We start from the raw sequence: 12988 nt of genomic DNA, 5'->3' as shown, positions 1-12988 counted from the left end.
ATAGCCTTAGGTGTTACGAGTAGGTTTGCTGCTGGTGTATTTTCATGCTCAGAATTGTATAAATATGTTGTGTGTGTGTGTGTGTGTGTGTGTGTGTGTGTGTGTGTGTGTGTGTGTGTGTGTGTGTGTGTGTGTGTGTGTGTGTGTGTGTGTGTGTGTGTGTGTGTGTGTGTGTGTGTGTGTGTGTGTGTGTGTGTGTGTGTGTGTGTGTGTGTGTGTGTGTGTGTGTGTGTGTGTGTGTGTGTGTGTGTGTGTGTGTGTGTTCCAGGGTTTTGAGCTGATGCTGCTGTCTCTTGGGGACCCCTCAGAGCGTGTGGTCAGTGCAGTCCACCAGGTCTTCATTCCTGCCTTTGCTGCGTGGACCACAGAGCTGGGCACCCTGTACACTGTAGTCATCCCTACTCTGTTGGCACGTATAGAGAAACTACTTATGGTAAGTGCATGTGTCTGTGTGTATAACTTCATTGCTAGGCCTGTAACCTGAAAACCTTTATCACACCTTCTTGATAGGATCAAAATGAGTTTGTTGAGGCAAAGGCATCCAAATGAGGCATACAACACTGTATGTGCATGACATGTCATTTTCAGGTTTAGCAAAATGATGATGATATAGTAGAAGTCTGTACTATAAAGAACTTTAGAAGTAAACACCATATGATTAGCCTACTGTCATCCTTGATCCTGTTCATTACTGTATGATAACAAAGGGACAAACATTCTGATTTACTAAGGTTTAAATACAGCAATTAACGGTATATCTACAAAATAATTCAACTTCAATTAAAGTCCTGTTGTTACACAAAATACATGTGTGGCAAAAGCATAATTTCTAGGCTATACGTATATCTGTGAACCAAAATCTAAATTGAATGAAACTTTCACATTTTGGCTCACTTTATTTCCCATCCCCCCCCCCCTTCTTATCCCTTAATTCCTCCCTCTTTCTGCAGCAAGGAGAACACGGTCTGGATGAACACAAGTTGCACATCAACCTGTCGGCCCTGCAGTCTCTCATCCCTCCTCTGTTTGCTGTGGTGCTGCAGAATGCACCCTTCACCAGCAGAGCTAAGCTCCCGGGAGACATACCTGCAATAGAGGGTAGGACAACTACACTCACACACACACACACAAGTCACACATACAAGTAGATGAGTAAATATTAGGTTGGAACATTTCCTTATTTTTCATTCTCTACCTTGCAGTGACCCGTTTCCCCAGGCCGGCTTCTCCCCTCCAAGACATGGCAACCATCATCGGCAGTAGAGAGATGCTGAGTGCACTGCTGCTACTTTATGACAACCAGCTCGAACACGAGGGAACCACGGGCTGGGATAGCCTGCTATGGGTGGTCAACCAATTGTAAGAACACACACAACTGTGGAAAGATGGATAGATATCTATAGACAGATGGTTTGGTACATTGTAGCTGTGTCCATCACACATGCACTGATTTCCATGTGTTTTTTTTTCTCCGTCTCCAGTCTCCCTCAGCTCATAGACATCGTGAGTCGCATCAATGTGACGTCGTCCACCTGCGTTCACGAGTTCTCTCGCTTCTTCTGGAGGTTCTGTCGCACCTTCGGCAAGATCTTTACCAACACTAAGGTAAGGGGGGAAAAACCTGATTCTTCTCGTCCGAATTCTACAGAAAATGTGTGTCTAATTTGTGCATTGAAAAAATATAGTGTCCTTGCATGCACACTTCTTTTCAACTACAAATCAAAATGTGTTCCGGTAACGGTAAAAGTAGAACAGACAGCAGTCGTGAATACCATGCCTTTCTATGGCCTGGTTTGAAGTTTTGAGCATGATAAATGAATTCATACATGTACTGATGACAGAATTTGTTTATCCTCGTGAACTTTTCTAGGTTAAACCACAGTTCCAAGAGATCTTGCGACTATCTGAAGAGAATGTTGGTGAGTGCAGATTAAACCTACTCATAAACAAACGCACACACACACACACACAGATATGAATTTGCTGTATGATTTACTAAAGTCTCAAAAGAGAATGTTGGTATGTCGAGTTCAGACGCAGACACTGTTGATGTCAACAAGCTATTTGGAGTCAGTTATGGGTGTTCCCCACTTTCCGTTTTATTCCGGACATGTTTCTGTAGTTATATGAGGTGCTTGGTCTCAGCTGGCTGCCAAGTGATTAAGGTTTGGTATTGTGGCCATGTATGAAATGTCTTGAGGTATTGAGTCCAAGTCTGTGCATAGGTCATTGTGTGACCTTAGGTTGCAACTGTCCTTTTCAGTGGATTTTTGTATAACCGCTATGAAATAATGTATGCTGTATAGACACAATGTTACCAAATGGCTTACACAATGTTTAATATTCTACCCCACCTCATCATGTGCAGGTGTATTTTAAATATGATTCATTTGGCAAATTACAGCATTTAATTGTAGTAACAGTGTGAGTGTGAGAAGAGTTGGACCAAAATTAAATTAAAATGTCAATCTCCACGAAGGCAGAGAAGAATCAACACACTATAATGCAATGCAGCTACGTATAAATATTTGTTTTTTATTTATTTATTTATTATTCTTCCGGACAATTACACACAATACACAATTTTCTCTTTGCATATTCATACATATTACTTTGTGTTATCGTCCGAAGGGTGTTAGGAGAAGCCAAAGGCTTATCAGGTCCCGCGCCCACTGCCATTTAGACTCAGATACACAGATACACAGCCTATTCATTCATTCTGGTTTTATTTTTTTTGTTTTTCCAGATCCTTCAGCAGACCACGGTATTCTCACCAAAGCTACAGTCCCCATCTATGCTACTGGAGTGCTGACTTGTTACAATCAGGTAAATGTATAGAAACCCACAGCCAAAAAAAAAAGTAAGTGACTAGAAAACACCTGGATAGAGCAGTTGAAGCTGATGTATTGTAACCCTAGGGGCTATACACTGATCAGGTCACCAACTGCTGCTGCATGGGCTGGGCTCAGTGTAACGGCTCTCATTGATTAGAGTGGGAGAGTGGGAGTGTATCCTTATGTAGCTTATGTGCCCTGTATAGCAGGGGGGTAAGAGTCCTGCCTTGTGGTGCTTCTTACTGTCTTGCAAGATAAATCTCCGGTCTCCAGAATTTTAATAAGACAATGGTTTTGAATATAAAGTTGACATGTTGAGTATTTATAGCCCCTATTCTTTCTTGTATGAGTTAGAATGTAGAGTGTGAACCACATTACACTTTGGGTTATTGTACTTTGTCACAGGGAAAATCCACTCCAAAACACATCAAGCTGCCTCATGTGTTGATGTTATGTTCACAAAAGGATCTGGCATTTTTTTTAAACAATGGACAGCACATGCTGTGCCTTGATTTACCCTTTAACACAGCATGTCAAAAAGAACCAAATTGAGAGCATTCCATTTCATCTTGGTTTAAAAGTGTCAAAGATGTCTGCTCCCAAAACACTCATAACTGAACACACAAACATTATAAAATGTATGTTATTCATTTGTTGCATACTTTATGTAACCGACCTAAACATTCTATTATTATTATTATTATCTTCGCACAGGACGAAGATCGCAAGTTGCTGGTGGGTTTTCTGGAGGATGTTATGACAACCCTGTCCTTGTCCCATGCACCTCTCGACAGCCTGAAGGCCTCCTTTGTAGAGCTGGGGTGAGACTTACATACACTCATACATTCCTACGCTACCAACTGTGGACTATTATCGTACACTGACTGAGTGTGGACCACTGTTTCTAATCATAATAGTAATTTAATTTATGTATCTGTGTTTTAATCATATACAGAATATGTTGATTGTAATCCATATACCTATATATTTTTTTTTTAAAGTGACATTGTTTTTTAGCTTCCATTGGGCTATTCCTATTTTGCTGTGTTATTATGTCATGCTATATAATTATGGCCTGATTGAAGTGAACTAGTTTAATCCAACCCTGCTGGTGCCAGGGATGGATACAAGCTTCATTCATTCACAACCATAGAACCTTCAGGTCCCCCCATGGCTAAAAAGAAAGAAAATACACAATTTGAGACACGATTTCAGCGCAATATGAAGACCTGATCTCCAAAATGTTTGGTCCACATTTTGAATGTGAATGTGTTACGATACCATGGTCCACTGTTGGATAGATAAAGAAGAATACACACACGCAGACAGTCACACACATATACATTTACTCTTTTATGGCTTGCAGAACAAAATACCCCCACTTGAAAATCGGTCATTGACACAAACCTTCTTCTGTATGGTTTTACTGATTTGCATTGCTGTGGTTACATGTCAAAAATGATCTCCATATTAAAAAAAAAATATTAATTTCAAATTTGAAAGAAAGTTCTTGTTTGACAGCTGCCTCTATATTGCTCATTTATTGTATGCTCTCTGTCCAGGGCCAACCCAGTGTACCATGAATTGTTGCTGACTGTTCTGTGGTATGGGGTAGTCCATACCTCTGCACTGGTCCGCTGTACCGCAGCACGGATGTTTGAGGTACAAAACCCACACTCTAGTTGTTATGCACTTATAACAAATGTTCAGCGTTTTGATCGTATATTGTTTACATAAACACAACCTAGAAATGTGGATAAAATTGTATTCCAGTTTAATTTATTTTGTAATGTGATTATGTGTGTAATAATTAACTAAAATGTTACCATTAGAAAATACTTTCCTAATTAAACTACAAATGATGTATTCCAGCTAAAATTGTCCAACATTATAGATACAATTTTCATGTTTATCTATTTGCTATCCATGTGCTAGCTCTGCTTGCTATTGCCGCTGTTTAACATGCATTTAATATTTAGCTACTCTGTCCTTAAGAATGTGAGGAGACACCACCGTAGCTTATCAGAGCCCCTGGTTCCAACTGTGTGCTGTGTGATGAGACCGTCCTAATGTTAACATGAGACCTTTCACTGTGCACTGCTCTCAGCCACATCAATAACTGCTGCACGTCAGAGAAAAGCTAAAGACGGCAATCTGGAAGTATAGTGAAACCATTTCAAGGCCTGTTCCCTTTTAAGTGTTGTTGGGGAAATATAATTCAATATAGATATGTTGCCAGTATTTCTGGTTTTGTGCAAATTTATTATTATTATTATTATTATTATTATTATTATTATTATTATTATTATTATTATTATTATTATTATTATTATTATTATTATTATTATTAAAATGGCATGAGGGTTTATGTGTTTTCCTCCTTGTGAATTTATTCCACTGATTGTATAAAATGTTAACCAGGGGTTCCCATGGTAGAAGTCATAGCCTTAGCAATGAGAACCAGCCAAATTATCCCTATCCTTTTGAGATCAGTGCACACTTAAAGGTCAACTGTTTGGATTAGGATCTAGGTATAGCAGTAGAACGGGACCTGTGTGGTCTAGACTTTGGGGAGGAGGAGTGGTAGGCTGTATTCATGTGCCCCTATGTCCCCCCCCCTGTTTTGTGAAAAACTTACCCTTTCCCAACACACCCAACTGTCAACCATTCCATAGTGATTAGCTGTCCACCATTGTCAAAACTGTGGGTTGAAATGTGGTCCTCTTCCACAGATCCCAGGTCAGATTTGTTTACTGTCAACAAGTTTATCAAATTGAATGAATGAATGGAATGATAATCTGACCTGGAGTCTGTGGGAAGAGCCCATAGCTTTATGCTCACTATACTGTAAAAGTATCTGTGCAGTTTAGCTACGTTGGCTTTGCTATTTCTTCTGCATACATGCGTGGGCATGTGTGAGTGTGTGTGTGTTTGTTTAGGGTTGTGTGATTGGTAGTGTGTGTGTGTCTGTTGTGTACACACTCTTGCTTGATACATGCAGTACCGTTCCGTGCCTTGCAGCTATGGTTCTTGTCATTGTATATCACTTTCTTTCTATCTTTTTGTGTTTTGTTTTTTTTCTTTTTCCCCTCCCCTTGTTTTGTTTTGCTTCTTTTTTTTTTTTGGTTTGTTTTCTTTTACTCTCTTATCTATTGGCGGTGTTGCTCGCTCTTGTCCCAATGCCCCGCCCCCCAACTCTGTGACATCACGGCTGGCTCTGTCCAATCCGATCAGCTGCTGGTGAAGGGGGTGAATGAGACGCTGGTAGCTCAGAGAGTGGTGCCGGCTCTCATCACACTGTCATCCGACCCTGAAATGTAAGTGGAAATACAACGACAACAACAACAACAAACAACAGTAAACCGTGCCGCGTCTCTCTCCCCCCTTCTCTTCGCCGCCTGACAACTATCACACTCAGACTCAAACAAGTCTATGCCTGCCAGGAGCAAGTCAGCACTAGATCATTTCTCAAGACAAGTGTTTTTCACATCTATTTAACTTTACAATTTCTGATTTTTAAAAACCCCTTTATAAATCTTATCTTTGAATGGCATTAGCTTCCAGTGGTTGTGTGGAGTTGCTCCTGTTTAGGTTTAGGCTGGGCCATGGGGGTGATTCCTCAGCATAGCCACCGTTAACACTTAAGACTCTCTGCATGTTCTTTCTGCACTACTAACCCCCGTCAGCTCCCGTCAAATTGTCAGTCTCTAACGCTAACCGTTCCAGTGTTGTGAGTGCACGTTGCCTGCATGTGGCAATAGTACCATCCAGGCATGCACATCTGTAACCCCCCCCCCCCCCCTCCTCCTCCTCCTCCTCCCCACCACACTACGTTTAAGCAGAGCCCCCTCCTCCTTGCCGACCGACCAGCTAGTGGTTGGTTGTCTTCACTCCGTCTTTCTCAGTTTTATCTCTCTCTCTCTCTCTCTCCCTCTCCCTCTCTGTACCCCTCTTTCTCTCTCTCTCTCTCTCTCTCTCTCTCTCTCTCTCTCTCTCTCTCTCTCTCTCTCTCTCTCTCTGTATCTCTCTCTCTCTCTTCTCCATATCCATCCCTTCTATCTTCTATCTCTCCTCCTCCTCCCACCCTGCCTCTCCCTCTCTCATCCTGCTGTGTGGTGGGTTTGCAGTTGGTTCTCCGAGGCATGAGTGAAGCATTAGTAGATCGCCGGGCGGCTCCGGCTCTTATAACTCTGTGCAGTGGGCCTGAATTGTGAGTCAATCGACACAAGAAAAAAAAAAACTCTCTCTAAACACTGTTTTCTTTTTGTGGGGGCTGCATCCTTACAGTGTCAAGCAGTCCTAGCGTTCCAATTTACATACTTTTTTTCTTTTTACTACACTACATACTAAAGTACAGAAGAGTTTAAGAGAAAAAATAAAATCAGATAAGGAAGTTTTTTTTTTCATTATGTCGAGAAATGTCAAGAATAAAGAAGAATAATCCAAAATGCTATTGGAGTTAGTGGGGCATTTATGTATTTTCAGCATACTGCAATTAATGTACATGTATTGGGACATCCTAAATCTTTTTCTGGCATACTGAATAGTAGGGAAGTATGGGGATTGGAACGCAGGGTGTCTTGCTGAATTAGCTTGAATGGTGGCTAAAAAAAGTGCTATTCACTGTCCACTGATCTCTGCAGCCATTGTGGTTAAATGTTTTGACATACTTAAAACGCCCCTATTTCAATCTTGCGTCACACATTGGACCTTTTTATTGTGGCATAAACAGGAGATAAACTTTCTCACCATGCTTTTACACTGATTCCAAATGATTCATATCAGATCTCCTCAAAGTGAAATGCATTTTTTGATGCAGCCTGTTGATGAAGATGATTAAATAAGTGGCAACACTGTTGGAATGCAGCCCCTTTCAATAAATTGTTCTCTGTATTGAAATGCTATGGTAATAGTTTTTGATTACCTAATGGGTGCGTACTTGTCCCCAAGTTTTAGATTCAACAGTATTTATGTTTAAAAATATAATCATTATATTTGAAGTAAAGTAAATGGCATTGTTGGCATTATATACTATGTCTTGCTGTGCCCATTAGCAACAGACTTTAGAATAAAAATGATCAATTACATACATAATGAGAAACAAGCCAATTCAAAGATGGCCGAAGTCTAACTTTTGATCTTCCTGCTCCTACTGACAGTGGAATGATTATCTAACATCACCCTAACAGCACCGCATTAATCTTGCTTATCACAGTTCACTTCAAATCATCGGTTATTCTCAGATGTTTTTTTATTATAAATATGTTTTTGTGTTTTGTGTTCATTTAAGATGGATTTGGGAATTAAATTATCCTTGCAACCCTGTACTTTACTTTGAAGTTAAATAAGCTTGTGAGATGGAGAATGATATGTTGTTCTTAGTTATACAGTTGTTTGATCTGTTGTAACACGTTCAATTTAGATCTGGGTCAAATATTACTTGCAAAATATAGCAACTTTTTTGTTATATTGGATCCCCTATATGCTAAGAACATTTTAGATCTTGCACAGTCGAATATAAACTTACTCAATCAGCAAAGTGTAAATTAAAGCTCAACTTGCAGCTTTTAGCAAAATATTGATAGCATTGATACCCTCATGCAGTGAGCTTTGTCAGTGTACTGTGTTCAGATGTCACAGCCTCTTGTCATGTAATGATTTAGGCAGTCCGCTACGTGAGCAACCACCACAGTCATCACTGTGGTTACTAGCATGTCATCACAATGTAATCACTACATGTTAACTGAAGTGGTTATTTGTGGTTTTAGTATGAATTCTTACTTGGGACTAGACTCCATTGGAATAAGAAATCCATAATTATCAGCCAATATTTATATCAATTATTAGCATGGTTTGAAAAATCTGAAATTAGCCCTAGGAAAAATGTACTGGTGCCTCTCTACTAATGACTTAAAGGTGCTCCGAGGAACTTTCAATTTGTGTTCATTCTTGCACCCCCTTTGGACAGAAGTGGTAGTGTTTTTAAAACGCCAGCTGTTGTTCCTGGTCGAGCGTACCCATGACAAAGGCATAAAGAATAACTATATGAAAATAGTATACTGCACTGATGGTCTAGTTAGCTGTTACATGTCCTTTCTGATCATCAGAGGAAAATTGAGACTATTTTTAAAAGTTCCTTGTTGCACCTTTTAAAGTGAGCCTATGGTCAATCAGGAATTCAATTGAATATATCTATATCGCTATATGCAAATAATATTTGACTCATGGGATGCTTGGTCAAAGGCACAGTCCTAATGGAGAAGGTGGAGAATACCTAAAAGAGTGATACAGTGACTGTAAATGGTAAAAACCGCTGTCTTGCTCCCCGGCTGCTTTTAGCTCAGTGAGGATATCCACTATCCCTGCCTTTGGTACCATCATGGAGACTGTCACACAGAAAGAGGTAGGAAACTAGTGATACGCAGGCAATGACTACATTTGATTAAATACATCTTGTTTATAAATGATCATAAAGCATATTAAAATTGTGTGTGTGTGTGTGTGTGTGTGTGTGTGTGTGTGTGTGTGTGTGTGTAGTTGCTGGAGCGTGTGAAAATGCAGCTGGCATCGTTCCTTGAAGACCCTCAGTACCAGGATCAGCACTCTTTGCACATAGAGATCATCAGGACTTTTGGAAGGGTTGGACCCAATGCAGAGCCACGCTTTAGAGATGAGTGTATGTCAAGGATACATTAAAACATACATACAAACAAATGTTCTTTTTTTTTAATCCCAATATTTAAACCATGTCCCAGTTGTTTACTTTTTACTTTTGCTCTGATTTGCATTGACTTTTTTTAATCTATATTTTAAATTCTTCCAGTTGTGTTGCCACACCTTCACAAGCTGGCGCTAGGCAACAACAGCCAGACGGTGGAGACCAAGAGGATTGATGTCGCCACGCAGCTGTTTGAGGCCTACAGTGCCCTCTCCTGCTGCTGTATCCTCCCATAGTTCATATGTAATGTTGTTGTATTAATACTGGCTACATACTTAAAAGTCTAACACCTAAATAACCTCGTGAAACTTTAGAATGAAAACAAGTAGTCCACGCTATTTTTCCGAGAGGTAAGCTCTCCAACCTTTTTAACTAGAGTGCTGTGTGTATTTCCAAAGGATTTACTAGAAGTGTGTGTCAAGGCTGGCTTGGGTTCATGGTTAGCTGGTGCAACAGTGAGTCATTGGGGAGACCGGTTGGAATGGCTGATAATATGCTAGCTTCACTGGATAGATGTGCTACTGACTATACATATCAGCGTGGTCCCTGCACCAAGTGTGTGGTTCAGTGTGTGTGTGTGTGTGTTGGCAGAGTTTGCCTGTTATTTGGCAGGAGGAGAAAGGGGGGAAAAAAGGCTACCTCCATTTTGGGGAAAGAGGTAATTACAGGGTTGGTTAAGCAAAGGAAAGGATGAGAGAGAGAGGGAGAGGGAGAAGGAGCGTGAGAGGAGGAAAGCTCTGAACATCAACTTCAATCCCTAGTAACAGTTCCCAGGATAGCACTCAGGTTTACATTACCTCTCCTCTGGCTCTGCCATCCTTCTCTTCTGTCATTCTTTCGTTTCTACTATTTTCCCCTTTCTCACGTTGTTTTTCCTTTTCCCTACTCTGTCAACCACACCCAGGCCTTACACACACACACACACACACACACACACACACACACACACACACACACACACACACACACACACACACACACTCCGAGGATGGTATGAGGTTCATTCCTGCGGATCTTTGTTAGGCTGTTATTTCCCAGTGCAGTAGTGTCCAGGATGGAACCTAACCTCAGAGGCCGTACCTCCTCACTGCACCTCTTTCTCTTGTAATCAGTGTGTCACGCTCCTGAAATTGTACATTTTCTATCTTCTAAAAATATCGATTTGTGTCAACTCTGTGTCCCATATGGCTCCAGTGGCTATGACAGGTGGCAAAGCACATGGCAGCCCTGGAACATAGTACAGTTGTGCTGAAAATGTAATGTCTTGAGCTAGGAAGAGGGTTGTTGCGATTGATAAAGTAGGTTTTGTCTTTGCTTTTTAATACATAAAAAGCATATATTTTTTCTCACTGGGCCCCATCAGCAGTTTAGCTATGTTAAACTAGATGCTAAGTTATGCTCAGTTGGAAATTGGTTGGTTTTTCCAGCTTTTTCTCATCATATACTGTATATATATCATTTTTTTTATGAACACCCACATTCGGCTTACCATAGGAATTCCCATTGTATGAATAGGTATGCGTTCTTTCCTGGTGTTGCAATGTGCTTTGGATAAAGTGGCATTTTTTAAAACGGTTCTCCAAGTTTTTCATTCCAGTGCAGTCCTTAACTTCCCTTTTGCAGTCATTTCTGAGGAGGTGATGGTCAACCACTTCCTGCCTGGCCTGAGGTGCCTCCGCGCAGACATGGAACAACTCTCCCCCGAGCACGAGGTCAGGCCAACACACACACACACACACACACACACACACACACACACACACACACATATTCACATCAATATCCAACTAAGACACTGGTTCTAGAAGTCCAAAATGCACACACCGCATGCATAGTAATATATTGGTAAAGCCAGACAGTCTCTTGACTCTTCACCTCTCTCTCAGACACACTCATACACACACACACACACACACACACACACACACACACACACACACACACACACACACACACACACACACACACACACACACACACACACACACACACACACACACACACACACACACACACACACACACACACACACACATACACACATACATACATACATACACACATACATACATACATACATACATACATACATACATACACACACACACACACACACACACACACACTCATACACACACACACACACCTCTAGCGTATTTATTTTTATGTCTCCGAATCTCACGCCATGCATTTCATACGAGCATTTTTTTCCCCGATGTGACTAACGATCAGTTGACTCCTTTCTCTACGCACATCCACTCTGTCTGTAAAACCTACGTACATCCGATAAGACGGGAATTATTTTCGAAGCTGGAACTTTCATGCATTAAAACACACAAATAGCAACAAGTTCATTTTTATTCTCACTATGGGACAAAAAACGTATTGATTTATACTGTATCTCGCCAGTTGTTAAAAAGCATACCATGAATTGTATAGAGTCCAATGCATTATTTAGGAAAATTATCTTTGGAAATCATGAGATTCAGTAGACTTTTTTTTCTGCTTAAATCTGCCATTTGTCATATTCTCCACAGGTTATTCTGAGTTCTATGATCAAAGAGTGCGAAATCAAGGTGGAAAACAGAGGAATGGCAGACGCACAAGGGTGAGAACAAACAAACAAACAAACAGTCCAGTTCACACCATGTCTTCCTCTCAAACCATTTGCATAATATTGGGTTTAATCGCATCGGGAAGCAGTGACGGCAGCAAGCGGAGAAGTGGATAGCTCGGAGAAGAATCTGGTGGGGGAAGTAGAAGTCCTACTGTGAGGGAGTGGGGTCACTAAACAGGGTTGGGATGGGGCCCATATTGTGGGTTTATTCCTCAGGGGAGAGGGGAATGTGAGCGCGCTGGCTCATTATGTGGGTATCTTCGCAGAAAGAAAAAGGCGAATAAATGAAAGGAGTTGTTTTGCTAAAGCTCAGAGAGCTGGGACAGGGGCCATACTGTGGGCGTCTTTTTTTTTAAATATGTTTTCTACCATCTTGTTAACATATGTTCTGCGCTCATTAGAAATAGAAGTGTGTGTGTATGGATGTAAGACGTGTGGATATTTATTTCTGCTTCCCTCTCTTTACATATGCTCAGTTTTGGGTGTGTTCCCCGCCAAGTAAAACTCTTGAGGTTAGAAGTCTCAGCGTGTGCCGAGAGATTTCTGGGTCCTCTGTCATTTTGGTTCTCCGATTTCTAGACTCTGTAATTGTAATTGATAACTTGGATCTTTAGTTTCACTGCATTTCTCTTTTGAAGCAGTTTTGACCTTGACAGAATGTCTAAGAGCACTGGATTGTGATGACATATTCTAAAAAGCTTGATATTTTGTGGTCGCCACAGTTTATTGAGTGTTCTGTCAGGAAGACGTTTTGAAGTGGCACCACATAATATTGGTCTAATCATTTGCAGCTATATATCATTGAGGTCAGTTGTTGAA

At 40.8% G+C, this 12988-nt stretch overlaps 1 protein-coding gene across 4 annotated transcripts in view; it reads left to right on the top strand.

Moving 5' to 3' along the window:
- relch (RAB11 binding and LisH domain, coiled-coil and HEAT repeat containing) overlaps nucleotides 1-12988 on the top strand; it is a 37409-nt gene that overhangs the window by 22108 nt on the left and 2313 nt on the right. The window contains exons 16-29 of one of the 4 annotated variants that reach the window (XM_080050477.1): nucleotides 269-433; nucleotides 951-1098; nucleotides 1203-1359; nucleotides 1482-1605; nucleotides 1871-1919; nucleotides 2747-2826; nucleotides 3549-3655; nucleotides 4397-4496; nucleotides 6962-7044; nucleotides 9174-9237; nucleotides 9372-9510; nucleotides 9658-9774; nucleotides 11176-11264; nucleotides 12090-12160. In XM_080050477.1, coding sequence (XP_079906603.1) covers nucleotides 269-433; nucleotides 951-1098; nucleotides 1203-1359; nucleotides 1482-1605; nucleotides 1871-1919; nucleotides 2747-2826; nucleotides 3549-3655; nucleotides 4397-4496; nucleotides 6962-7044; nucleotides 9174-9237; nucleotides 9372-9510; nucleotides 9658-9774; nucleotides 11176-11264; nucleotides 12090-12160 — 1493 coding nt within the window. Of the gene's footprint in view, nucleotides 1-268; nucleotides 434-950; nucleotides 1099-1202; nucleotides 1360-1481; nucleotides 1606-1870; nucleotides 1920-2746; nucleotides 2827-3548; nucleotides 3656-4396; nucleotides 4497-4769; nucleotides 6152-6961; nucleotides 7045-9173; nucleotides 9238-9371; nucleotides 9511-9657; nucleotides 9775-11175; nucleotides 11265-12089; nucleotides 12161-12988 lie in introns of those variants that run through there. The other 3 variants (XM_080050476.1, XR_013845432.1, XM_080050478.1) reach the window with 3 other exon arrangements.

Source organism: Ammodytes marinus, assembly GCF_949987685.1.
Source record: "Ammodytes marinus genome assembly, chromosome: 21".
In the NCBI taxonomy this organism is placed as follows: Eukaryota; Metazoa; Chordata; class Actinopteri; order Uranoscopiformes; family Ammodytidae; genus Ammodytes; species Ammodytes marinus.
This window is presented reverse-complemented; position numbering and strand designations above follow the sequence as displayed.